Below are 27,605 nucleotides of genomic sequence, written 5' to 3'. Positions count from 1 at the left end.
AGGGTCTGGCCATCAGAGGCGTAGTTTTCTCTAAGGATGGAGTCAGCACCAGGTGCTTTTCCACAGGACATAATGCTTCACTGTATTTTACACTGCAGTTTCAATACGGATGTCAGAAAGAGAGTGATTGGCTGGAACCTGGGGCAGCTAGCCTTGTGATGATGGAAAATATATGGTTGAGGACATTTCTTAAGTGTCCTGCCCAGAGTTCAAAAACCCTTTTCTTGTCCGTGGTCAGAATGTTTTCTTCTGCAATGAGTAGGGGAAACAATCCCGACGATGTTTGTCCGTAGTCTTGAGCACTTTGTGGAAGTCTCTCATGTCGTTGTGGTTAGCATAAGAATGGATCTCATCGGCTTTATCGTTCAGTTACGCTTCCTGCATTTGGCGTAGCTCCCCTGTACTCTTCTGATGATGATGTAAAAAGGAGCTTTCTTGGGCGATGAGGTCGTTGAGGTGTGGTCGGTAAAGGTGACGCTTCTCTTCCAGCAAAGACTGGATGCGTTCGTCGTTGTTGTCATCGAACCAGTTCTAGTGCCTTCGTGAGATCTACCGCCTTTGAGGCAACGCCATAGACAATGCTGCGAGAGAGAGTCCAGCTGGACTGAACCTCCAGTGAGTTGAACTCTCTTGCTGCAGCTTATTGTCTCTCTCTCTCCCTCTCCCTCTCCAGTTTTGAGTCGACATCTAGACTTTTCAATGCTGCTGTTTTTCCTTGCGGGCGTCTGAGTAGTTGAATCCTGATACTGAGTTTTGAAATCAACAAGCAGTGATCTGTCTGGCACTCTGCACCGCACATGACTTTGGAGCTTCTAAGGTCTTTTCTGTCCCCTTGTCTGACGATGATTTCCAGTAATCTAGCAAGTGCCAGTGCTTGGAGCGAGGATGCATTTATGACGTCTTATTACGGTTGAATGAGACGAAAGACCGTTGGTAATGAGTTCCTAGTAAGCAGTGCAGGTTTCTAGCAGCAGTAATCATTGCATTTGCATTTGCCAAGTCCATTCTTCCCTAGGATTACTTTTCACGATGCGTAGTCGGTGCCGACCCTATCGTTGAAGTCACCAAGGATGATGAGTTTATCTGCTGTGGGCACTGCAGAAATGGTCCCTTGCATGGTCCTCATAGAACCTTTCCTTGACACCATCGGGGCTGGTCATTGTGGGTGCGTAGGCGTTGATCATTGTGGCATAATCCCTTCACTTTCTAGGCAATGACAGTCGGACAGTCACCAGACAATGGTTGATACCTTGGGGGATACAACCAGCTTCTTGACTATATAGGGTAGATGCTATTCATTTATTTAAGCTAATCTTTAAATACTCCAATATATAATCCACTTATAAAAAGTAGCATTGTGATGCCACTGTATCTGTAATCTGACCACTTACCTTACGGGAGGACGGCTGCATATTCTGATCCAAGGAAATCACATGGGTTTTAACTGGAAATGAATGTGAGCAAGGTATCTTAATAATAATAGTGTATGATGAATCTAAACGTTTTGAATATGCAAGTCGTAACACTAATCGTGTCTTGTCACAATTTTCCAGATTACACAGAAAACATGATAAATGATATTCTGGCATGCGTTCGAGTGCATTCATTTCTTTGCCAAATTATAGTTGGCTTTTCCACTTCTTCCGTGGTTCCCCTGTTTCATTACTTTGCAGAAGCCTACTTGTAGAAAGTCAAAAATATTACACAGAAAGTCGCAAGAAATGTGACATCTGTGTACACAAAAAGGGTGGGAAACAAACGAAGAGTATACTGAAAACATTTGCACAAACATACAAATACAAGCTACAAGCAAAGCAGTGCTTGATGTGCTCGCATCCCTACAAACAAAAGATACATGTATGTGGATGAAAGAGACTTCTTTGGCGTCCGACAGAATAATTGATTCATTCCATTATTTTCAATTAAGCCTTGAGTACAGTGAGCTGACTCTCGTCGAAAACTCTGAAATGATTCATTACAGAATATGTGAGGATCCCATTATCAAAAAGTTTTGCGGACAATCACTGACATTCATCCATCAACATCCCGGAGTAAATACTATGAAATACGAACATAAATTACCGTGTTTATTATCATCATTTTCAATTAACTCTCCTAAGACCGGATATAGTTTGTGTTTTTCAAGGTTAACAATACTTTTTTGGTGCTTCTTAACAACCTAAGCATACGTGACAGGCACGTTTCCAACTTTCGTATCGGCGTCATATAAAGGTTAAAGAGTACCTTCTGAGTTCGGTACGTAGATAGGCTTGTCTGTCCGTATGAACACGAATCCAGATTTGAACGTGACTAGCACTCTCTGCTCATCTTGAAATGGGTAGCTCGGACTCTGAGACCTAACTCCCAGCTTCACATGGTGCTGGGCCACATGGGCAGGGAGGTACCTGGGCTCAACCCTGATGGTCGTTGTCACCGCCTGTGAACCTGGTCAGAAGAGGCCATGTCGGAAATTCGAATGAACTCACTGTCCCTTATTTCTTGAATTCACGTCAAAATTTCTAAAGAAGAGGGTGATTACTCATGCACTGGTATATTGAGAGCAATACAATATCATGTTCAATGTGGCTTAGATTTATAAAATGTTAAACAGAAGAGTAGAGGTTTTATAGATACCGGGGCAACACTAACAAAAGGAAAAAAAAAACAAACACAAACGTTTTCCCGAAATTGTGATACAAAATGTGTATTACATACGTCAACACTAGCAAGTAACTAGAGGAGTTTATGTCTTCATTAATTTGACAAGTCTCTCATGTAGACCTTTCTAGAGATCTTCTTGTTTTTCACAGAATCTGATGATACAATTTGAAGTTGCATTCTTCGCATTAAAGTCTTAATCAAGGATGACCTAGCAACGATGCTTCTTAGTGTAACCCATGTTCACACTATACTATGGAACAGTTAGGAGAAATCTAGTGGTGATACTACACGATTAACCGTCAACACTACCACCACTTGTCTCCGAGCTGCGGGGGCAATTGCGCGGCGTTCAAGAGGCATACAAGGGAGTTTTAGATTTTCGCGACGGGGACGTCTAGAGGGGGAAAAAAACATGTTGTGAGCATGCGCAAAATCGCCTATCAAAATCAATCTATTTGTAGCTTCTTAAGTTTTTCACAACGCGTTCTGGGCTATTTTTACGTCGGTTCAATTCACGATGTAGAGAGATTCTTCATGCACCGATCATAAAATGGGGGAGCAATTTTAGATCTTATACGTTGCGTCCCAGCGTAATCTAAAGCTGCTTTTCAGCACGACGCAATCTAGGGAGAGGAGAACGTCAAACATCCACGCCGAAAATCTTAAGCTCCCTATTAGTGCGGTGTGGGACTTTCCTCGCGACGCAGGACTTCAGAATGACGCAGCTCGCGCCGTAGAACACTGTTGCAAACGCCAACTCAGGAGGACACGCCTAGTCTACATTCAAGACAGCGGAGGCCTTATCCAAAGGCTACCGCCCTACAGCTGCGCACGCGTCCTATAAAAGCTTCCTACATCCGGACCATGAACCGGCTCACCAAACATAAAAACGAATAAAATACATTGACAAAACTGATAGACTCAGAATATCCATACGAAAAGTATGAACCGCATTTCTTGCACCCCCCTTTTTTGTCTATCATGACGCGACTTGTAAGTATAAATAATATGTAGGTCTTCATATGTATCCAAAAAAAAAAAAAACCACACACAAAAAAAACAACCCAGATACATAGCGTTGTAACCTAAGTAGTAAGTAGTATTATTTGCCAGTACAGCATCTTACCTAATCGAGGAATGACAGCCGTCGTGTTCGTAAGTTGCCTGTTTGAATTCGGCAGAGTCAGATACACCAACATCGGGACATCATGAGCCACGTTTCCATCCACGCTCAAGAACACGGTCTCGTCCACGCCGACCCGAAACACTTCGGGTGCAGTGGCGAAGAAAACTCTGACAATAAAGTGGGAAGTTACATAATTTATTGTCATTTCAACTTTGACCTTTAACAGCGATCTACAGTAGTGTTCACCTGGATGGATGGCTTTCAATAGTGAAACAGAATTGTTTTTCTCTATTTCGCTGGCACTGAAACCGAATCTGAATGATTCAACTCTTGCATACTTGAATGTTTTGAGATGGCCGCCAAAATGGTCGCCCAAAATGGAAATTCCTATTTGTTTCCTTTTAAGTGGTGATGAATGAGAAAAATGAAGGTTTTACCCTATTTCGAGTCTGAAACCGAATCAATATTATGCAGCTCTTGTATCCTTGAGAGTTTTGAGATATTCAAGATGGCAGCCAAATACTGAAATTCCTGTTAGTATCTACATGTTATTCGTGAAAATCTGAAACAATTGCTGGTTTTACCCTATTTCGAGGGCGCTAAATATGAATCCCTTCTCTTTCTTTTTTTTTTTTTGGGGGGGGGGGGAATCCCAATCTGGAACAACTCAAAATCCTCAAGAATGCAAAAGTTGCTTCAGCCCGATCCGGCTGCAGGACCCTCGAAAAAGGGCAAAACCGTGTTCTTATTTTTTTTTTACCATTTTAGAGGAAATACATTAGGACATCCGTTTTAATGGCCATTTTAGCAATGATCAAGATTTGCATCTTGCCGATTAAGATTTATCACCGTCGAAATAGTGTAGAACCACGAATTATCTTTATCTTTTAACCATTTAGAAGGAAATACTTTGGACTTTCCGTTTTTGGCGGCCATCTTAAATAGCTAAAAACACTCAATGATACAAAAGTTCCGTCATCTAGATTCGGGTTCAGCACCCCCGAGATAGGATACAACCATCAAAAACAACGGGCAGACGGCAAAACAAGGTTACCCTCAAACCTGTCTTTGGCACCCAGACTATAGCCGCTGATAATTTGTCCTTATAGGTTAATTTCTCCCAGATATTGATAATGTTGTTGATAGCTGACACTTTTAATGGGCTATATGAGTGTGTTCTCAGTTTTTCAATTGAATGTCAGGATCATGTCAAACATTAGTTTGGATTTCGATATAGGGAACAATCGTGTATGAAGGGAAGCGTTGGAGGGAGACATCTCCGTGGTGAATGCGCAGAATCTCGTATCAGGGCAATTACTCCCGAGGACAATTTACCCTCCGGCTAAATACCGGTTAATGATGAGGTATTATTAACAGATTAGGCTTAGGGTTGGGTTTGCGGTTAGAGGTAGAGTTAGGGTAAGGTTTAGGAAAAGGTTTGTTAAAAGGATTAGGGTATGGGTCAGGGGAAGGGTTTGAGGGTAATTGTTCAGAAGTTAATTGCCCTAGAACCGCAGAACATATCAATTTTTTTTTCCTGGGTATGACAAGGTACCTCCTCCCGACTTTTCCTTTTTCTTTAGTGAGATCTTATTCTCCCTTACAAACTCGATTTTTCCCCCGATTTTCCCTCTTTCACTTTATGCTTTACCTTAACGTGAGTCTATGTCTCATCACCCAAATCAAAGCTTTATACATATCGACATATTTACCTAATGACACTTTTTTCTTACTCCAGCAGAAGAGGAAGAACATTTTCAGATTGTTAGAACCCTTTATAGCAGGTCACCCGGCCATGACGGACTTAGCGTGCGTCTACTGAAGAAAATTATTTCGAGTATAGTTAAACCTCTTACGTAGGCCTTTATTTTTTTTTTTAATTTATCTAGATGTACGGGTAAATTTTCCAGTTCTTTTAACGTTCCTCAGTTGAGTTTGTGCGCATCCTAGCTGCGCATGATGGCAGTGACGTAACAAAGAGCGTAGAAACGCACTCACGAGTGATGAGCTGAGCTAGCGGGCAGCTACTAGTAGATCGAGCTAGAGTGTGGTACGTACGGAAACCCGACAGCTCCCCACCGTTACAATCTGTAGGCCCTACCAGCGCACTGGGCCCTATACACTACGCAAAATTAAGCCGTCCGAGCCGCATGGTCATGGTAGCAGAACACTGATCGACGGAATCGGGAAGCTTGGACGTGGAACTGAGCTGTTTACATTTTCAATCCATAGATCGGTTTTGTGACATGCAGTTCACTATCTGTTCATCAACATGGTCAAGTCGAGTGCTAAGGTACCTATAGCCGTGCCAATAGGCCCTATAGTCGGGGACTACTATAGTCCACTAGACTAGGTGTTAAACACAACAGCAACAGCAGCAACAACAACAAAACAAGCATATGATATACAGTTCATCTTGAGGTGTAACAACTAAAATAATCTGAGTGTCTCAGTTAAAATCTAAATTAAATCTAAACTTGTCATAATACAATTTTTATTTTAAATTTTGGTTACAAAAAAAGGACACGAAAGTAATATCAAACAATAGAGTATTTGTCACTTTCACCATTCAGATAGTGATTTTTTATTAAAAAATATGGTGTAACAAAAGGAGAATCAAAGAATTCTTTCGGTTTTTTTTTTTTTTTGGGGGGGGGGGGGGGTACTCAAGGTACATCTCCATAGTTTACAACATGCACTTTACCAATCGCTGCAACAACCAACACATGCAATCTACAATCAACGTCATTCAGTTAATATTTGTTTTTCCTTTGGAGGACCGTCACACTGCCAAAACTCCCATTTCCTTATATTCTTTCTTCTTCCCCATTATCACTTTCTTCACATGGTTACAAAACAAACAAACAAACAAGCATGCCAATGTGGAGTTTTCCACACTTACTCTCTATCACTTGCTCACTATCTCTATGGAAGAGCAAGATCAATGTGGAAAGTAGATGCTTGGCGGGGGTCTGCACTCTCAGAGTGCTTTCCTAGTTCTACAATTCGATAAAGTTTCGTTAAAAATGACATGGGTTTTGAATGTACAGCATGACATTCATGAACCACCTAATCAGGGCGCCCACCATGCCCACGATAGGTTTATAACCAGATTTTGGGGTCCTAGGATAATTTCTATCATATGAGGGTGCTGCCAGCACAAAAACGAGCACATGACCTCCACTTTTTATCATTTTTCTGGAATTAGTATGCCTTCTTCTTCAATTTGGTCAAGTTTCGTGAAAATGACATGGGTTTTGAATGTACAGCATACGGTTTATGAACCCGCCCTATCAGGGCATCCCTGCATAGGTTCCTGACCAGAATTGGGGGATTTACGATGACAATGGTCGCATGTGGGCGCTGCTAGCACAAAAACGATGAACCCCCACTTTTGATTGTTTTTCTGGAATAAGTAAGCCTCCTTCTACAATTTGGTCAAGTTTAGTGAAAATGACATGGGTTTTGAATGCAAAGTGTGAGATTGATGGACCCACCCTGTCAGGGCATCTCTGCATTGGTTCCTGACCAGATTTTGGGGTCTTTCGATAATATATGTCGCATGGGGGCGCTGTCAGATAAAAAATGAGCACTTGAATCCCCACTTTTGACTGTTTTTCTGGAATTAGTAAGTCTCCCTCTACAATTTGGTCAAGTTTCGTGAAAATGGCATGGGTTTTGAATGTACAGCATATGTTTTATGAACCCTGTCCTTTAGCTCACCCCTAACAGAAAACGTCCCTGACAAAGATTTGAGAGATTTCGGTGTTTTCTGCCGCTTGAGGGGGCTGCTTGCTCAAGAATGAGAGTGTGAACCCCAACTTTTTAACCTTTTCCTCGTTTTGGGTACCTTTCTCTACAATTCTTGCAAATTTGGAGAAAATACCTTGGATTTCGAAAGAATTATGGGGATTTAAGTTTGTCATTGCAGATTTTGTTCCCAATCATGATCTTGATCCTGTTACGCTATCTTTTTGGTACTGGACGGCAGATTGTCATTTTCTTCAAAGTCCCGTAGAAGAGAAACAAGCACATGAACCCGTGGTATTATTTATAATTTTGGGCTTCGGATGGGTCAAAGTTACGGTAAAGAAAGTTTGAAGAAAATGACACGGACTTTACTTTAACTGAGGAACGTCCTCAAAATAGCGAAAGTGTTTCTACTTTTTCAAAAAGACGATCCTTCACTTTTGACAAATTATCGACCGATTTCCATCTTACCTTGTACGTCTACAATTCTGGAGAAAGTTATATGTAAACATTTATCTTTTTATTTTTGTCACAGTGAAAGTGACAATTTTGAAATCCACGCTGCTCTGTTTTTAATAAGTTGATGAGACTAGTATGTCAAACACATGTTTATTGGATTGCAACCAGGAGTAAACACCTGTATTGTGTATGAGTAGTGCCATTGATGATGAACATGCTCAAGTGCCATTGATGATGAACATGCTCAAGTGCCATTGATGGTGAAACTAATTAACATGATAATGATTGAAACCTGTATGTCAGTGTAGTGAAGTCCACACTACACAGTATAGAGACTTGGTAATACAGGTGTATTGAGAACTGGTTCTGGCTGGTTTGAGGCTGGCCATTTGGTTGTACCTTGGTAGAGGAGTGTATTAGAAGGAGTCAGACACACCCTAGCTGCCATGTTGAGTGGACAGAGTTCTCCAGAGCTGTCACACGGTACAGTCTACTTTGCAACATGCAGTAATTGTTCTGAGAAGTTTGATTTAAGCAGCTGTAAACTACTGCACAGGGTTGAGGAAGGCTGCTAACCTGCCAGCAGAGTTGGAGCTGGTTTTGCAGTTTATAAGCTGTATTCGAGCAAATTTTGGTCACCATCGGTGAGTTTTATCTTGACTTTGTTCTTCACTAGAAACAATGGAGTTTAAGGTGAAAAACAATGAATTTATAAGTGAATGTACAAGTGACAAATACTAAAGGTCGTATATAAAAGGTGAAGACTGTTGTGAACTGCACTTATGTAATTACAAAGTAAATTGAGAAGACTGGAGTTCAGCCTTTCAGTAAGAACAGGTATTCACCTCATATTGACAAGGTCAGATGAAGTATTTGACAATTTTAGACAAACCTCATGTTAGTAGAATTTACGAATACGTGTAATTTTGCTGTCCGCTTTTGTATGTCAGATTTAAATGTGAAAATGTGAGGTAGGAATAACTTCATTGGTTGGTCACAAAATGTTGCTGTATTATTGTGGGTTTTTAAACTGAATGTCATTGCTTGGGGACTTTAAATGCCCACTAGTGCAATGCTTATTTTTACATAAGTGTATTTCATTGTGAATGGCAAAACCCTAAGGCACTTTGGTAGGAAATGTGTTTGGAATTATGACTATCATTATTATAGATGGCACTAAGGATGGAACAGAAGTTTCCGTGTCGCACTGCCGCGGACTGGACTGGAGTTTGGGTGATGCACCTAAGCTGGAACGACATGGCCTTGAGTCTCCATGTTGCGGACACAACGTGCATGTGAGGTCAGACGCGTTATCGCGATAGCCACCTCGCGTTGGCAGTGAGAGTCGCGTGGTTACATCGCCAGTTAGCGAGACTAATGGACATGTCAATAGACTTACAGAGGCCGGATCATGGTGATGTATACATTCGATACAAATTCGCATTTGAGAACAGAAGGAGTTGCAAAAGTCTGACAAACTTTCAAAGACTAGTAGTGAGATGAGATACACTCAAATACACCGATATATATTTGATTTGTACCGATTGAGACCCAGGTTGTTGTGAAAGCTTCGAGTGGTTTATAAGTATGAAATACAAAACTGTACCAAAATTCCCAGATGTAACATTGGTCATTATTGAGTTGAATCATAATATGCATAATGCATTCAGGTCAAGTCTGTTTCAGGTAAATCAATGGAGAATGTGGCTGGAAGTGTGATGATTGGGTTTAAGACCTAACTGAGAGTATGAAGTAAGATGTGACAGTGATTCTGAGCCAGAATTAGCAAATTTTCAGGACAAGTCAATTCAGGACTGTCAAGTGAGTTGTGGTAGCCCTGTTAGGCGGGCGCGATATAGATAGTGAACGTAAAGAGATAGAGTTTTAGATGTCAGGTGAGATTAGGACCTGGACATTTTGGTAAATTTGGATTGACTCAGAATCAGTGAGGTCGCACAGAGTCAAGTCAGCTCAGGATTTGCTGTGGACCAGAGTTAAAGCCACACTTATTTGTTTAACAGAAACAGCATCGTATATGACCTGTATATATGAGACGGAATTTAAGCAAAGGGAAGTCAATTTGTGAATTAAGTTTGAATTTCTTCAAATGAGGATAATTGAGGTTAGGTCAGTGACCTTTGAGTGGAATGGTTGAGGTCAAGACAGTGTCAACTGATGTGTTACTTTCTAAGGGGTTGAGGCTGTTTCAAACAGTAAAAGTGAGATTTTGACCTTGACTCTTACATTGGGTCAAATTTTGGAATTTAGCGATTCGACCAGGCGAGTTTGTTATAGAAATGGATTGACTGGTCAAATACTCTTTTGTACGTGAATCGAATTTTATTGGAAATAAACCTTGAGAGGTAACTGTACATGGCATGTGTAAAGTTATCCTTATTTGAGTAAACCCACGTGACAATTTACATATTAATCATTTGCTTGTCGCTAACCAATTCGGATTAGTAAAAAAAAACACTCCGCTGATTATGCTATTGTCCACTTATTGAATAAGGTGACAGAATGTCTTACGAATAAGGCGCATCTGATTGGCGTTTTAATTGATTTATGAAAGGCATTTGATACCATCAATCTTTGCATTTTGACTGATAAACTGATGAGATATATCGTCCGAGGTATAGCCTTATCCGGGATGAGTGATTGTTGTTTATTCAACAGAAAAATTTGTGCAATATCTCACTAATCAGAGTCCTCCAAATAATAGGGTAGATTTTAGAACGCGCGGACGTTCAAAGCAAAAAAAAAAAAAAAAAAAAAAAAAAAAAAAAAAAAATGTTCTGAGCGTGGGCAGTAGCGCGCGTAAAGTCAATCTATTTTTAGCTTGCGTCGCCTGAGTTTTTCACTACGCGTACTGGCTATTTTTACGTCCGCAGTTTGCAACGTATAGCGAGCTACTTTATGCACTGATCATACATGGGGGCGCGATTTTATTTTTTATACGTTGCGTCCCAGCGTAATCTAAAGTTACTTTTTCAGCACGACGCAGGGGGGGGGGGGGGGGGGGGGGGAGGAGAACGTCCAGCCCACTCGTCGTCTCAAACGTCCGCGCGTCAAAATCTAAAGCTCCCTATTACTTGTGGTGTCCCCCAACACGCCCAAGGATCCATACTGAGTCCACTGCTTTTTCTGATTCATACTAATGATATCATGTATTCATCCTCAGTTTTATACTTTTTTTTTGCTTATGAAACAAACGGGTTTTTTTTTTTTCAATTCTCATAAAGTATTTGAAAGTCTTATTAGCACATTCAATTCGGAGATAAGAAAAGTGTACCAATGGGTTATATGTAATGAGTTGTCACTAAGTATTTCTGAGACATTTATCAGATTTAAGATCCATAATTCCTCATTTTCATGTACTACACTGATATTGTATTTATATTGAGGGACAGCTAATTTTTGAAAAAGATATCTACTTAATTAAAAAAAAACAAAAAACAGCCCACTCGTTGAGTTCGGACGTGTATTGGTGGAGCTCCTGGAAATCGGAACTTTCACATACTTTCCTGGACGCTTCTGATTATCAAAACACACCATCTTCAAGGGTTTTGTGCAAGGAATCTTCTGGGCTTGATAATTTTTGTTTCGGATCATCATTTTGCCGTTTTATCATCGTTTTTCAACTTTTCCCTGCTCTATTTAAGTTTAGAATTTTTGACAGGTTTTCAAGTCATCACAGCGTTGTTTTCCACAGAAGTCTTGGTAACAGGCGTGTGCGCTCTCTGACTCCCAGGAAACGCATCCAACTTTTCGCGCATTTTTACAACTACGCACTTTACCAGTGACGCACGCTCATTGTGACATCATTGGAGTTGTGGATGTCAACGCGATCCTGAATTGTGACGTCACCAGAGTTAAAGGAAGGAAACAACGATTGGATTTCATCGGTTGTATTTACTAGATCGAGGGATTTGTGGTTTGTAGATTCATATCAACATTGCATCACATGTCAAGCCAGGATGCATCAAGTAAGATCTTTCCATATTCTCTTCATGTAGAATTCTATAGGCCTATTCATATCTAGACTAGCAGTTATGGGGAAAGTTAAAGATGTATGTGACGTATGTGGAAAAGGAGTTACAGGGAAAACAGGAGGTATCCAGTGTGAGGGAAACTGCCAGTTATGGTTTCATCCGCATTGCATTAATCTAAACTACCATGAATATATAGATTTAGGGAATAACTCCGTTATATGGATTTGCAATAAGTGCGGAATGCATAACATTGGAATGAGTGTGACGTCAGGGATTGGTAGCGATATCTTGGGATTTTCGTCTGACGATAACACTTTTGATGCTCTCGACTCGGGCTCAGAAGAGGAGGAAGAAAATGCAGATGATGTCAATAATACGTCATTCACACAGAGTGATATTGGTTCACCTCTTCATATGTCTTCACCCAGTAGAAAAGTTGTAAGACCTAGGAAATCTAACTTCCGATCCATTAAGATCCTCAATGTCAACTGCTCTTTCCATCTCCTGACGCAAATACATGATCCAGAAGTTGTCATTGGTACTGAATCATGGTTAAATCGTCATCAGTCAATAATAATGAGGTATTCCCAACTGATCAGTATCATATTGAGAGAAGAGATAGACCTAATGACCCTCATGGTGGAGTATTTATTGCTACTAAGAGAGAACTTCTAGCTACAAGAGAAATTGAACTAGAAACAGATTGTGAAATTCTCTGGTGTAAATTAAATATGGCGGGATCTAAGACTCTACATATAGCTGCGTACTACAGGCCTCATGAAAATGACGAAGAGAGTCTTGCAGAGCTTCAACGATCCCTTTGTAAATTGAATCGCGATCATATGGTAGTCATAGGAGGTGATTTTAACCAACCTGGATGGGATTGGGAAACAAGACAGGTGAAAGCATGTCATCACCCAGCGCTTCATCATGCTTTTGGTTCTATGCTTTAACTATGACCATGGGTTAACGCAGGTAGTTACGGAAACAACCAGGAAAGAAAACGTCCTTGATCTATTCCTAGTAAATAATCCAACGTTAGTTACTGATGTCTCAGTTGTACCAGGCATTTCAGATCATGATTGCCCAATTCTCACGATTGCTGGTTGTCCAACTCGCCAGAAGCTAGCAAGAAGGAAAATTAACATCTACAGCAAAGCGGATTGGGAGAAATTTGCTGATTTCATGCAAGGTGTAGGCAAGGAAATTGAAGATAAGCTTGATTTTTGCTCAGTGAATGAGGCTTGGGTTATGTTCAAGAATGGAATAGAGAAGGGAATGACAGAGTTTGTTCCACATAAGATGACCTCCAAAAAGAAAGACATACGTTGGATTTCAAACAAGATTAAAAGGTTGATCAAAAGGAGAGATAGGTTGAACAAAAAAAGTCGGAACATGAAATTGAGAAACCACGGGGTAGTCCCTTTTCAATTGGAGGAAGAGTTGAAAGCAGTTAAGAAATCACTGCAACAGGAGCTAAGGATGGCTTATTGGAATTATGTGGAATCTCTTTTTCTATCGATGAAGATACCACAGAATTTGAGAGTATGAAGAGATTTTGGGGCTTCATCAAACACAACAGAACTGATAATACAGGAATAAGAGAACTGAAAACACAACAGAACTGATAATACAGGAATAAGAGAACTGAAAAGTGATGGTATTACGATCACTGATCCGACTGCAAAAGCTGAAGCATTGAACCAACAGTTCAAATGTGTTTTCACCAAGGAAACTCCCATACCGAATGACTTACTACCGGAAACCTCAGACTTTGAAGAAATGGAGGATATTTTGTTTACATCAAAGGATGTAGAGAAGTTGCTTTGTGGTTTGAAGACATGTAAGGCCCCTGGACCGGATGGTATAACTCCACGAGTCTTGAAGCAGCTGGCAAAATTGTGGCTCCAATTCTTTGCAATATATTCCGGTTGTCATATGAATTAAGTGAAATACCAAATGATTGGCGTGAAGCAAATGTTGTACCAGTCGACAAGAAAGGTAATCGATCTACTCCTGTAAACTACCGCCCCATTTCGCTGACATGTATTTGCTGTAAACTAATGGAGCACGTTTTAGCCAGCAAAATTATGAAGCACGGGAACGAAAATAACATCACTTTCCCCCTGCAATATGGCTTCCGTAAGAACATATCATGTGAACAACAATTACTTGGTTTCACAAGCGATTTACATAGGAACTTGGAAGCAGGACGTCAAACGGATGTTATAGTCATGGATTTTTCAAAAGCTTTTGACAAGGTTGGGCATGAGCGGCTTTTACGTAAACTGGACTACTACGGTATCAGGGGGAAAAATCTGAAATGGATTCAAAGTTTTCTCAATGGAAGAAGTCAGAGGGTCGTTTTGGATGGTATTAAATCTTCTTCAGTAGCGGTAGGATCTGGAGTGCCTCAGGGGTCGGTTCTTGGGCCTTGCCTCTTTCTACTTTACATCACTGACTTGCCTGATGGTCTCGCGTCAAAGGTTCGCCTTTTTGCTGATGATGCAATTTCTTACATGACTATCGACAATCAACATCATACGAAAAATCTTCAAGAGGACCTAAACAAAATTGGTGACTGGGCGAAAAAATGGATGATGGATTTGAACACACATGCATAAATGTAAGGTTTTGACGATATCCAGGAAAAGAAGTAGGGTGCAACACGTGTATCATCTAAATAACGCCCCTCTTGAATCTGTTGAATCCGTGAAGTACTTGGGTGTAACCATCACTTCTGATTTGAAGTGGACCCAACACATCAACAATACTGTCAATAAAGCCAATAACGTGCTTGCATTTCTAAAACGCAATCTTCGCATAAAATCTTCTGATGTTAAAGCCACAGCTTACAAAACATTGGTTCGACCAATTGTTGAGTATGCTTCCACAGTTTGGGACCCATCTACCAAGAACCTAATCCACCAAGTGGAAATGGTCCAGAGAAAAGCTGCGCGATTCACTTTAAATCGCTACCATAACACCTCGAGTGTCACCAAAATGCTACAAGAACTTAATTGGACCACTCTGGAACAGCGCAGAGAAAATGACAGGCTAATTATGATGTACAAAATACACAATAATCTCACTCCTCTTTCAGCACAGGACTATATCATCAAACAGGCTACTCAGTTAACGAGAGCCTCGCAACCACACTCCTATCAGGTACCATATTCGAGAACTGAATCGCATCGCCATTCGTTCTTCCCAAGAACTGTAAGGAACTGGAATTCCCTGTCGTCAGAAATTGTTTCAGCGCCATCTGTGGGATCATTTCAAAACCGTCTAACGGTTGATCACAGTGGCTAGTATTTTCGTCAAATTTTCTATGTGCTTGTAAATATCTGTAAATAAATTGTATTATAATGTAAATAGCCCCAGTCTGCAAGAATCTTCAGTCTATTGAAGGAGGCAGACTTAATCAGAAGAAGAAGAAGAATTCTTAGGTATTATCATAATTTCAAATTTGTCTTGAAATGATCATTTACACAATGTTACTACTTCAGTTTCTAGACGCATCGGAATTTTATACCACCTGAGAAACTTGGTTGTCAGATATCTTTGTTTATTTTGTGTAATGTTTTGATATTATGTAGTGTAATATCGTATGGGGAAATTGTGGTACACCTAAAACAAACTCAATATTGCTTTTACAAAAACGAGGAAAGCGGCGATTAAAAACTCCGGGGTCATCCCACTAGACCGACATCCACGAGTCAAACAGCCCACGAGTTCAACATTGAAAACAGGACCATGAGTAATACATACAGCTCACAAGTCATACAGCCCATGAGTTCGACACTTTATAGGTAAAAACAGCCCACGAGTTCGACAGATACGTCGGGGCTTAATGTGTCGGTCTCGTGGGCCGAACTACTCAGTAATGGGCTGTATGACTCGTGAGCTGTAAAACTCATGGGATGTATGTCTTGTGAGCTGTATGACTCGTGGGCTGTATGACTCGCTGGTGTCGGTCTTGTGATGTGCACCCCAAACTCCGACTTCCAAACGGCAATTTCTATGCACAAATACAACTACAATCAACTTCCCTCGGTATTCAGTGATTTCCTAATTTCTAATTTCAATATTCATCCTTACCCGACATCCGATTAACATCTTGAAACCCCCCCCCCCAAAAAAAAAAAAAAAAATGTTATGAGACAAAAATCCTTAAAACAAAAGGGTGAAAATTCAAAATATCATGTTGTTCTTATTTTGACATCACCGCATTACCTATATCTAACATTAAGCACGACTTTCTGCAAGGCATATAGCTGTTTCTTGGAAGATGTGAAACGTTTACATCAGTGGGGAAAAATTGATTATAAGATTAAGGGTTTTGGGTGAGTAATAGAGTGTGTGTGTTGTAATAATGAAGGTCAGAAGGTTAACATAACATTACAGCTTCAATCACACAAACAAAAGGCGTGCTCAATCAATCTCCCTTTTTTAACTTTATGATCCACCTGGAGAAAAATTCACACAAATATTTGAAACGAGTCAAATATTCCCTTTTCTGTTTTTATTACAAAATATATAACTCTGGTAGGTATGTTCAAATCAAAATTATTGCCCAAGTCAGAAGAGTGCAATTTGACATCGTGAAACACTCAAAATCAAGAAATGGGGGGGGGAGGGGAATTCACACGTACAACATGTAGAATGTAGCGCTACAGAGTACAGTGTACAATCAATATAAAAATGAGGACATGGAGTCTAGTGACATACCAACTAAATGAAAGTCAGCGTACATGAAGTCCAGATAAAAGCAAGTGTACCGGTATAGCGGATTAGTGTCCACAGTTCATGGTCCATTTAGCTGAGCGAGTTTATCTTGCCGACTGGTGAAGGTAAGCGAATCGCTGTAGCAGAAGACCAAAATGAAGAACTGGAACGGTGACAGAAAAGGGGGCTCGACGAACGGGATCCTGCGGAGCTAAGCGGACGCGATGCGATGAAGAGCTCGATGCGGGGATCGTTCGGAGACTTGATGCGACACTCCGTCGTACGGGGCTGAAGAGCCATCACAGATTGAGATGGAAGTCAGCTCTCTACCAACCAGCGCGGTAAGTCGGGCGTCGGCAGGAAGCTGAAGAAAACAGTTCGACAGGACAGTGAGTCGCCTGGAACGATGGTAGACATAGATGATGCTCAGCCGGACAGCGGGTCGTCCATGGCGGGAGCGATGTCTGGTGTGCGGTCACTCGACGACAATATCAATGAAACATGTCGGAGGACGACTAATAAAAGTTCTGTGTCGGAGGCAACAAAACTGCGAAGCTCCATCCCCGAATCTCTGGTACGGTGCACAGAGAGGACAGCGGCCGGGTGGAAACTTTAAACAGCCAGCGGGCCCATAAAAACACAGAAGGTGGAAGGTGACTCTACCGCAGGACAGATCCGGAGGTCGTTCCTCAACGGTGGTTGAAGCGGGAGTGTTTCGATGCCGCGAAGGATCGTGTGACATCTCGCACGTGCGATGGGTGACGCGCGAATAACGGTCGCGATTGGTCAAAAGTAGCGTTACTAATTACGCACTTAATACGTACTAAAATCTACAGTGATTGGATTAACACTATATCATGAATAATAAAATCTACGTAACGTGTGCTACATTATTGCGACAAGACATGACAGTGAACCGGTCTGAACCAGATTGGAAGGTCAACCAACTGTACATGGAAATTTCCACTGGCTATGTAAGGCTGGGAAAATTTACATTCAATAGTGAAACAGTGACAAATTAAACCAACCAAAACACAGGGCTGCTATACACACAAAGTGATACTAGTAAGCGACTAATCAAGCCACTACAGCAGTCCCCCACCAGACTCGAATCCGTAATAAAATTACGTATGAGAGACGATAAAAAGAATGAAAGCTACCATCATACTCAAATGGTAAGGGAATTTAGACTAAGCCTTCCCTCCAGGTAGATCACGTCGGCAGGAGGCTGAAGAAAACAGAGTTCAACAGGACAGTGAGTCGCCTGGAACTATGTAGATGTTGATCTAGATGCTCAGCCGGACAGCGGGTCGTCCATGGCGGGAGCGATATCTGATGTGCAGTCACTCGACGACAATGTCAATGAAAGTTGTGCAGTAACTCGACGACAACGTCGGAGGACGAATAATGAAAGTTCTGTGTCGGAGGCAACAAAACTGCGAAGCTCCATCCCCGAATCTCTGGTACGGTGCACAGAGAGGACAGCAGCTCGGCCGGGTAGAAACTTTAAACAGCCAGCAGGCCAATAAAACACAGTTCTATCAAACGAATAAGGTGAAGGGTTGTGGAGCCGGGAAATGTGCAAACGCCGGGAAATGTGCAAACGCCGGGAATTGTGCAAACGTCTCGCCGGGAAATGTGCAAACGCCGGGAAATGTGCAAACGTCTTGCCAGGAAATGTGCAAACGCCGGGAAATGTGCAAACGTCTCGCCGGGAATTGTGCAAATTTCATCAACGGGAAATGTACAAACATGACGCCGGGAAATGTGCAAAAGTTCAATTTTGCCGGGAAATGTGCAAAACGTCGCCGGGAAATGTGCAAATCATTTACTTTAGTGATACTGTGTATAAAGATAGTAGATAAACTCCACATTAAAACTGGCCATGAACTTCCACCATTTAGATTTTCTTAATGAAATCCTTGACAGATTTTCAACAAAATTGGCAGGTAGCACGATTATGGCAATGTGATCTCAATTTATGTATAGTAGCCACCCCCCCCCCCCCCCGAAAAAGGGGAGGGGGCCTCAAAGTCCCAGAACTACGGTATTATCGAAATTCTTCTTGTAACCAAATAAGAATGAGCTAGGTTGGTTCGTTAAAGATATTGATGCCAGGAGTTCACGTTTAATGGCAGATCCAGGGATGCAGGGCACGGGGCGATAAGTGGGGAGGAGTCTTCAAATTGAAGCCTCAGATTCCCTAAACTAGTGCTATGAAGACATTAATGACTGAAAGTGCTTGTTTGATTATGACGAATCCAGGGGTGTCCGGATCGCGGGGGGGGGGGGGTGTGAGGGGAGGAGAGGGATTTTCTACATTTTCAGTATCTTCTTTAAGAGTCTAGGACAGATTTTCACTAAACTTGTCAGATAGTCTCATTACGGTGATATGATCTTTATGAATTGAAATTAGCCCCCAATCCTCCCCCCCCCCCCCCCGGCCGAAAGAGGGAGGGGGGGGGGGGGGGAGTTGAAGCCTCAGAGTCCCTAAACTCTGGATTTTTAAAAATCTTTTTCTGTCGAACCAAAAAGAAAAAAGATAGAGCTAAGTTAGTGCCTTGAAGACATTAATGACTGAAATTTCAGGTTTGATTATGGCCGATCCAGGGGTGCCCTGATTGGGGGTGGGGGGAGGGGAAGTGATGGAGAGGAAGGGGATTGTCCACATTTACTGCATCTTCTTGATAAATTTCAAGAAGGATTTTCACCAAACTTGGCAGATACCATCTTTACGGTGATATGGTCTTATAATTATGGTAAAATGAGCTCCACCCCCTCCCACCGCCAAGGGGGAGGGGGGGGGGGGAGGAGTTGAAGTTTCAGGTCCCTAAACTCTGGAATTTGTAATCTTGTTCTGTTGAACCTAAGAATGTGGAATTACGTTATATGAAGACACTATAGTTACTAAAATTTCAGGTTTGATTATGACGGGTCCAGGAGTGCCCTGATAAGGGATGTGAGGGGGAGGAGGGGTATTTTCCACATTGTTTGCGTAGTCTTGTAAAATCTATGACGGATTTTCACCAAACTTGGCAGATAGTATATTTATGGTGATTCGATCTTAATTGAGTATATGAATATAAGAACGACCCAAGTCCATGGAAGATCATTTCGAGTAAACTAAAAAAACATCATATCTTTTTTATTTGTCCAATAATATTCTATTTAACTGTGATGGGAAGGCAACATTGTATATACAAATTAGAACATATATTATTATGACAATTAACTTTTACATTAATTGTGGAGAGGCCATTTTGTGTGGTGGACTTGGGTTGTTCTTTGATTCATATGGACTTGGGTCGTTCTTTGATTCATATACATGATATTCTGCTATAGAGATGGGAGAAGGATGAGAGAGGGCGCTATTATATGAATGTAAGAATGACCCAAGTCCTTCATTCTTACATTAATATAAAATTTAACTCATTCATTTGAGGCACTTCTGGGGGTAATTAGGATTTATCATTTACACACAAGATGAGTCCATGCATAAGCTACAATTTCCCATGTCAAACTAAATTTGGCCAAAAATTGGACTTGGGTCGTTCTTATATTCATATACTCAATTTGTTAAATTGAATCCCCCCCCCCCCCCCCCACACGAGGAGGGGGGGGGGGGGTTGAACCCTCAGAGTCCCTATTCTCTTGATTTTTTTTGTTACGTCTGTCGAACCGAAAAAGTTAGTGCTGTAAAGACATTAATGACTGAAATCTCATGTTTGATTATGGCGGGTATAGTGGTGCTCTGATCGGGGGTAGGTGAGGGGGAGGGGGAGGGGTGCTGTTCGTTATTCCGAAGGTTCGCTATTCCGAAGGTTCGTTATTCCGAAGGGTCATTAATCCGAAACACGCAAAGTCTCTATACCTATAGGTTCGTTAATCCGAAAATTTGTGGCGTTATTCCGAAGGTTCGTTATTCCGAAGACTGGTTAATCCGTAAATGAAATTCGGAACAATGAACCTTCGGAATAACGAATCTTAGGAATAAAGAGCATTCGGAATAACAAACCTTCGGAATAACGAGCTGTAACCAGGGGGAGGAGTGCATTTTCAAAATTTTCTCCATCTTCTTGAGAAATCTACGACGAATTTTCACCAAACTTGGCAGATAGCATCTTTATGGTGATAGTACTGTAAATACAGTTAATGCATGATGTAGGTTCAAGTTTATTATGACAGATGAAGGGATGCCCAAAAAGGGGAGGGGGTAGGAAGGAGGCTTATTTTTCACATTTTTTGTCTTTTTCCTCGGATAATAAAATTATATATCAGCTTTAAAAAAAAAATTCTATACAAAAATGATGGAGCTAATAGAGTGCTGGTGCCTGTTATGGTAAGTTAATTCATGAATTAATGTTAAGTGCGGCGGAGGCGGATTTGTCACATATTCAGCTTCTTCTTGAAACCCTTATATAATAGATATTTGCCAAGCTTGAAACGTAGCGTAGCGTAATCTTGTGATATGACCTCAATTTGTCTAAATGAGCACTGCCCTAACCCCTAAGGTGGAAGGAGATGGAGCCCCCCCCCCACCCCATCTCCGCCCCTTGAACTTGAAAGGGACCAGGACGAGGGGGAGGGGTCGTTTGGGTGGAATTCAGAATTTTATTGAAAACCCTATACATATGAAAAAAAAACGGAATACATACTTTTTAAAGACATTTTCTATACAACCAAGAGTAATAGAACACAATTTTATCACATTTTTAGAAGGCAGATCTACACTTTGATGAAATTTCACGTCTGCTTACTAAATGACGTGGGGCTACCCTGGTCTTATCCCTATCTTTGGGGAAGGGGAACAGCTTGGATTTGTTGTCCCTTCGAACAGAGTGGAATTCTATTACCCTAGAAATGCTACCTCCCACGTTCGGTGTTAATCCACCAAAGATTTTTCAAGAGGATGCAGAATAAATACCCCCCCCCCCCCCGATAAGGACACCCCTCGGTCCGCCACAATCAAACGTGAAATAAGATTTCAGGCATTAATGTCTTCATAGCACTAAAATAGCCCCCCCCCCCCTTTCGGCGATGGGGGGGGGGGTGGGGGCGCATTTTAACAAATCAAGATTATAATTTTATTAACATAAATATGACTGCATCTCACAAGTTGGGTGAAAATCCGTCCTAGATTTTTCGAGAATGTGCTGAAAATGTGGAAAATCCCACTCCTTCCCCTTACCCCCGATCAGGGCACCCCTGGGTCCGCCATAATGAAACGTGAAATTTATTCATTAATGTCTTCATAGCACTAACTTAGCTCTTTCTTTTTCGGTTCGACAGATGAAGAAAAAAAAAATCAAACGTTTAGGGACTCTGAGGCTTCAACTCCTCCCCCCCCCCCCTCCTTAGGACTGGTGTGTGTGTGTGTGTGGGGGGGGGGGCTCATTTTTACAAATTACGATCATATCACCATTAAGATGTTATCTGCCAAATCTGGTGAAAATTCATTGTAGGGTTTGCAAGAAAATGCTGAAAATGTAATTAAAAACTGGAAATGTCGCTATGGCGGCTGATGCCTCCGCCATAATGCATGATTCTCCCAATAGTTAATGTCTTCACAACGTGAGATAACAGTTTCACATATCTGGCAAAATTCTGACTGACCCTTTTATAAGTTTATGCACTGAGTAATTTTCAAGGTATAAAGAAAGAGTGTAATTAGAGTATAAAATAGATTTTTTTTTGCATTTAAACCTGGCCTTGACCCTTAACCTTTGACCTTTGACCTTCTGGCAGGAAATTTCCAAGAGAATCTCCATTAGGTAATATATGTATATCATGTTTTAAAAATAATAATGCAAGCATTGCATATACTAGTATATGAGGGAAATAGTAAAATTTTGACGAGTTGATCTTGACCTCTGGCCCATGACTATTGACCCATGACCCCCAAATTCCCTAGATAATCCATGCCAGTCACTACATGTGTATATACCAAGTTCCATGAAGATAGGCCTACATTGAACCATTTGTGAGAAAAGTGAAATTGTAACATTTTCACCTAATCTTTGACCTTTTGACCTTTGACCTTGTGACATGAAACTCCCCTTGGAGAATCCTTATGCAGTAGATATATGTCTATACACTAAGTTTCAAGAAAATACCTTTGGGCATTGCATGGATATGGGGAAATAGTGACATTTTTGCATTTGACCTTGACCTTTGAACTCTTGCCAATGTCACTAATATCTACTCAACTAATTGCCGTATCATACATCATCCTTGGACCAAGTTTGGTGAAAGCTGCTTTATCCAGTATTGAGTTATCACATAAAAAGTTAAATATTAGGATTTGACCTTGATTTTTTACCTTTGACCTCTGTCCGATTTCACTCAAAAATTAATCAAGTAATTTTGTCCCACCATACATCATCCTTGGACAAAGTTTGGTGAAATTTGCTTGATCCAGTCTTGAGTTATCGCGTAAACAGATAAAATGTCATGACTTGACCTTGACTTTTGACCTTTGACCTTTGGCCGATTTCACTCAAGATCTAATCAAGTAATTGCCCCATCATACTATATACTTGGACCAAGTTTGGTAAAATTCCAGTAAATGTTACTCAAGTTATCGCGTAAATGAATGCGGACGGACGTACGGACGAAAACATAATGCCTCCGGCACCACTTCGTGGCGGAGGCATAAAAAACAAGACAGATGGTCGCTAAGACAGGTGTTAAAGATGGTAATGGTTCGTGCGCAGCTTTGATTGAGAGTTTCTCTTCCATCTCTACATAATATAGGTGAAATGAATGGTTTGCACATTTCCCGGCGACGTTTTGCACATTTCCCGGCAAAATTGAACATTTGCACATTTCCCGGCGTCACGTTTGCACATTTCCCGTTGATGAAATTTAGAGATTTGCACATTTCCCGGCAAGACGTTTGCACATTTCCCGGCGTTTGCACATTTCCCGGCGAGACGTTTGCACATTTCCAGGCGTTTCCACATTTCCCGGCGTTTGCACATTTCCCGGCTCCACAAGGGTGACTCTACCGCAGGTGATGATCCGAAGGTCGTTCCTCAACGGCGGTTGAAGCGGGAGTGTTTCGATGATGCGAAGGGTCGCGTGACATCTCGCACGTGCGATAGGTGACGCGCGAATAAAGGTCGCGATTGGTCAAAAGTGACATTAATGATAATAATTACGCACTTAATACGCACTAAAATCTACAGTGATTGGATTAACACTATATCATGAATAATAAAATCTACGTAACGTGTGCTACATTATTGCGACACGACATGACAGTGAACCGGTCTGAACCAGATTGGAAGGTCAACCAACTGTACATGGAAATTTCCACTAGCTATGTAAGGCTGGGAAAATTTTATATTCAATAGTGGAACAGTGACAAATTAAACTAACCAAAACACAGGGCTGCTACACACAAAGTAATAAGCGGCTAATCGAGCCACTACACATTCAATAAGTTGGTGTGCGAGTGTGACGACAGTTTTACTGCACTCTTTTGTACGAACGATCAACAAAAATTGTACACTAATGACATTATCAGATCACATTAATTATATGCCAAAACTATTTGTGAATAAAAATCAGCAAAACTTCATGATCTCATAACTTTAACTAATTTTTACGCAAAGTTGAGCAAAATGTTCACTATTGTGCTCATGGCATCGTATTCTTTGTTTTTTAATTATTTTAAACTAGTTTGGTATTCTTCTTTAAAACCGTTATAAACATATCTCTACGTTAAATTGCTCAAATATACTTTAACCTCCTTCAAATTTCACCCTAAATGCATTGAATTCTGATATAAATACATGACCGTTTATAGCGCCCGAAATCCCATTAACCAACATGTGTTAGAACAATATAATGTTTCAAAGAATACAGGTCCTCATGAATTATGTAACGACGTATCAATGATATTATGTATATATATATATATATATATATATATATATATATATATATATATAAATTATATATATATATATATATATAAATCGTCACTCAGCAAAAGAAGAAAGTAAACACTTCTTCAAGTTTAAATTTCTCATAGATTTTTTTCAGTGAAATGTTAACGAGTTATATACCATATGAAAGGTAATTTAATTATCTATCAACTTGGTAAGTCAATAAAAAGGGAAATTTTACGCATGAGTGACACACCTTTGTTTTTCTCTTCCAAGGCACAAGAGTGAAAATTGCAAAAATGATCAAGTTCTCATTCATGCGTAAATGCTCTTCCATTTAACATTAAGAACAAAAGACAAATTTAACACAATAATGAAGATGGATTTAGTTGCAAAAATATACCTATTGTATGATCTCTATAATATCTTTAAAGCCCAAAAGATCAATGAAGGCTAAAAATAATGGAGGAAAATGAAGAATATTCTGTCAAATCCAAATTCACATGAAATGAGAGAAGTAACATTAACAAAAATGGTAGAGTTTTGAATTGAATATTCAAATTAGGAAAATTGTAAATTATATTTGGTTCTTGAATTTCTTTTATGAATTCTCCTATTATTAAATTGCATCAATGAAGAATCCCTTCTTCTTTGTTTTTCTTTCTTAGCATCACCTGCGTATTATGTCCGTGTATGTTTTCTTGTGTAACTGTTTTTGTTGTGTAAATCTAGTTTGTCTTGTTGTAGTTAAGTAAACCGACAGTTGGTTGAAACTGTTTATTTATTTATATGTGTACGAGGCCCCAATATCAAGCTCGGCTTACTGGGGATCCTCTTGTATGGTACCTTGACTTTTTGTTTATTATCATTATGTCTTCGTTCTTTGTCACAATGACTTGATTACCTGTCATGTGCAAAATCAGCTATGAATTATTAGGAATCATGTGTTTATTTCTGAAAGTAATCAGAGTTGATTATATTGTACCATACAGAAACAATAACATGAAATGAAATGAAATGAAATAAAGATATTCTGTCCATTTAATCATCTCCGTGCCCTTACTCCCTATGTCACTTGAAGTTTGAGTTGAGAGAAAAAGTTTCCCACTTTTATTTTGTTTGAGGCTTTACCGAGATAAAGAGAATGTAAACTTATTTTTGCCATTTATTTGTGTCTCTCATTGTGTTGAACTGGTCTTTTGTTATCATTGTTGTCTTAAAGGGCATTTGCAAATGAAAGACAATAATATGTCAATTTTTGCGATTTTTACTTTTGTGCCTTTGAGGACAAAAACAAATGCGTTCACTCATGGGTAAAGTTTTCCTTCATATTGACCTACTAGATTGATAGCCAATTATATTACCTTTAATGTAGTATGAAATATATTGATTTTCATGAAAATTTTCTATGAAAAGTGTTCACTATCTTTCTTTTATTTTTGCTGAGTGTATACTAAAACATCTTGGAATTTTCTTAAGCATGCTTACAATTATATCATTAAATTCATACTCTCATTCGAACTGAATATAGCAATTGCACTTTGATTATATACCTATCCATTAATTTTTCTTTCTTCCTGTCTGCCTTTCTTTTTCTTCTCTCTCTCTCTCTCTCTCTTTGTTCTCTAATTTTTCCTTAGCAATCTATAGGTGTCAGCATATCTTATTATAGGCTCAGTGCTTCGTCCTGTTGACCCCTTTTCAGTTTGTTATGGTCCCCTTTTATGTTTTATAATATCAGTGTTCACCTATTATGTCTCAGCTTTTATATCTAGAATAATGTTTGCTTCCATTGTAACGATATCGTCTGCTGTTGAATTTGTAATGGACAGAACAAAATATGACTTCAACCTAACATAAAAACGGCCGATGGCGCTTGTATGATACCTATCATTTGCACCGATTAGCAACGCTGGGTATAAATTTCAAACAATATGCCCCAAAACTTCTGAATATGATGATCAACCAATCAGAAAATCTGAAGTTAATGAATAAAAATCACTCATAATGTATACTTACGGTTCTGCAGCTCCCCGTGAAATCAGTACTACTGCAGCTCCCCGTGAAATCAGTACTACCGCAGCAGCCAGAGCTAGAACAAGCTGCCAGGGCGCCATGCTGCCGCTCGGGGTGATGTCGGTGGTAGTAGGATGACGATGACTTTTTGACTCAGCGGTGAGTAGTGCCAACTTGCCAAAACTTTACCTTCTGTTCTCTTAGTGGTTTCTAAGAGAACTGACTTCTGAGAGTCATTGCTCGCCAATATAATAGCTTTCAAGTAAGTGCAAGCTCCGCTCTCACTCAAAAAAAAAAAAAAAAAAGTGTTTGGTTACTCCTTCCGGATCTGTGCAATGGTCCTGCGCAGTAAACTGTGATTTTTTTTTTCTTCAGAAATCTAGAGTCTTAGCCTGGAAGAGTTAAAAACAAAAAAAAAAGATTTAAAAATCAGCTCAAAGTCTACAACGCATAATAATGAGTAGTTTGCAAGCAAAAACCTTGTTGGTAGAAAGGGATCTCAGTCAAAGCATGATCCCTCTCACTGCGTCTTTGCATGCACAATATTTCCTGCGCTGAAGCTGCATCATCATGGGACAGCAAGGCCAATCAACGTGACAGTGGTTCATGTAGGCTTTTTGGCACAGACTCCTGTCGACAGGGTTATCCACTGTTATAGGAAACGCAAACCCAAAGAGCAATGTGGATGGAGTGAAAGCAGCAACAGTAGTAGAACACATCAGAAATAAAAAGAAAATTCCACAAAAATTCACTTTTCTAGCGTAATGAAAGAGCACTTGACAAACCGCTTTCAGAAAGCAGGAAGAGTAATTGCTGCCCTTAATGTCAGTATCAAGTTGATGCAATGAGTAATTTTCATGATTTTTTTTTTTTTTTTTTTTGGGGGGGGGGGGTATTCCCTTTATATTTTCATGGTATTGTAGTCCAAACATGACCCCATAACCTCTAGTGGTCTCCTCATCCAGCGGTTCCAACAACAAA

At 40.3% G+C, this 27,605-nt stretch overlaps 1 protein-coding gene across 1 annotated transcript in view; it reads right to left on the bottom strand.

Annotated features, from left to right (window-relative positions):
• Positions 1-26,725, bottom strand: part of LOC140232241 (complement C3-like) — a 149,290-nt gene extending 122,565 nt beyond the window's left edge. The window contains exons 1-4 of the mRNA XM_072312375.1: positions 26,628-26,725; positions 3,788-3,954; positions 2,245-2,445; positions 1,392-1,444 (exon numbers count right to left, since the gene is read on the bottom strand). Coding sequence (XP_072168476.1) covers positions 1,392-1,444; positions 2,245-2,445; positions 3,788-3,954; positions 26,628-26,725 — 519 coding nt within the window. The remainder of the gene's footprint in view (positions 1-1,391; positions 1,445-2,244; positions 2,446-3,787; positions 3,955-26,627) is intronic.
• Between the last annotated feature and the right edge of the window lie 880 nt (positions 26,726-27,605).

This window comes from Diadema setosum, chromosome 8, assembly GCF_964275005.1.
Source record: "Diadema setosum chromosome 8, eeDiaSeto1, whole genome shotgun sequence".
Classification (NCBI taxonomy): Eukaryota; Metazoa; Echinodermata; class Echinoidea; order Diadematoida; family Diadematidae; genus Diadema; species Diadema setosum.
Note: the sequence above shows the minus strand (reverse complement) of the source record. Positions and strands in the feature narration are given on the sequence as shown.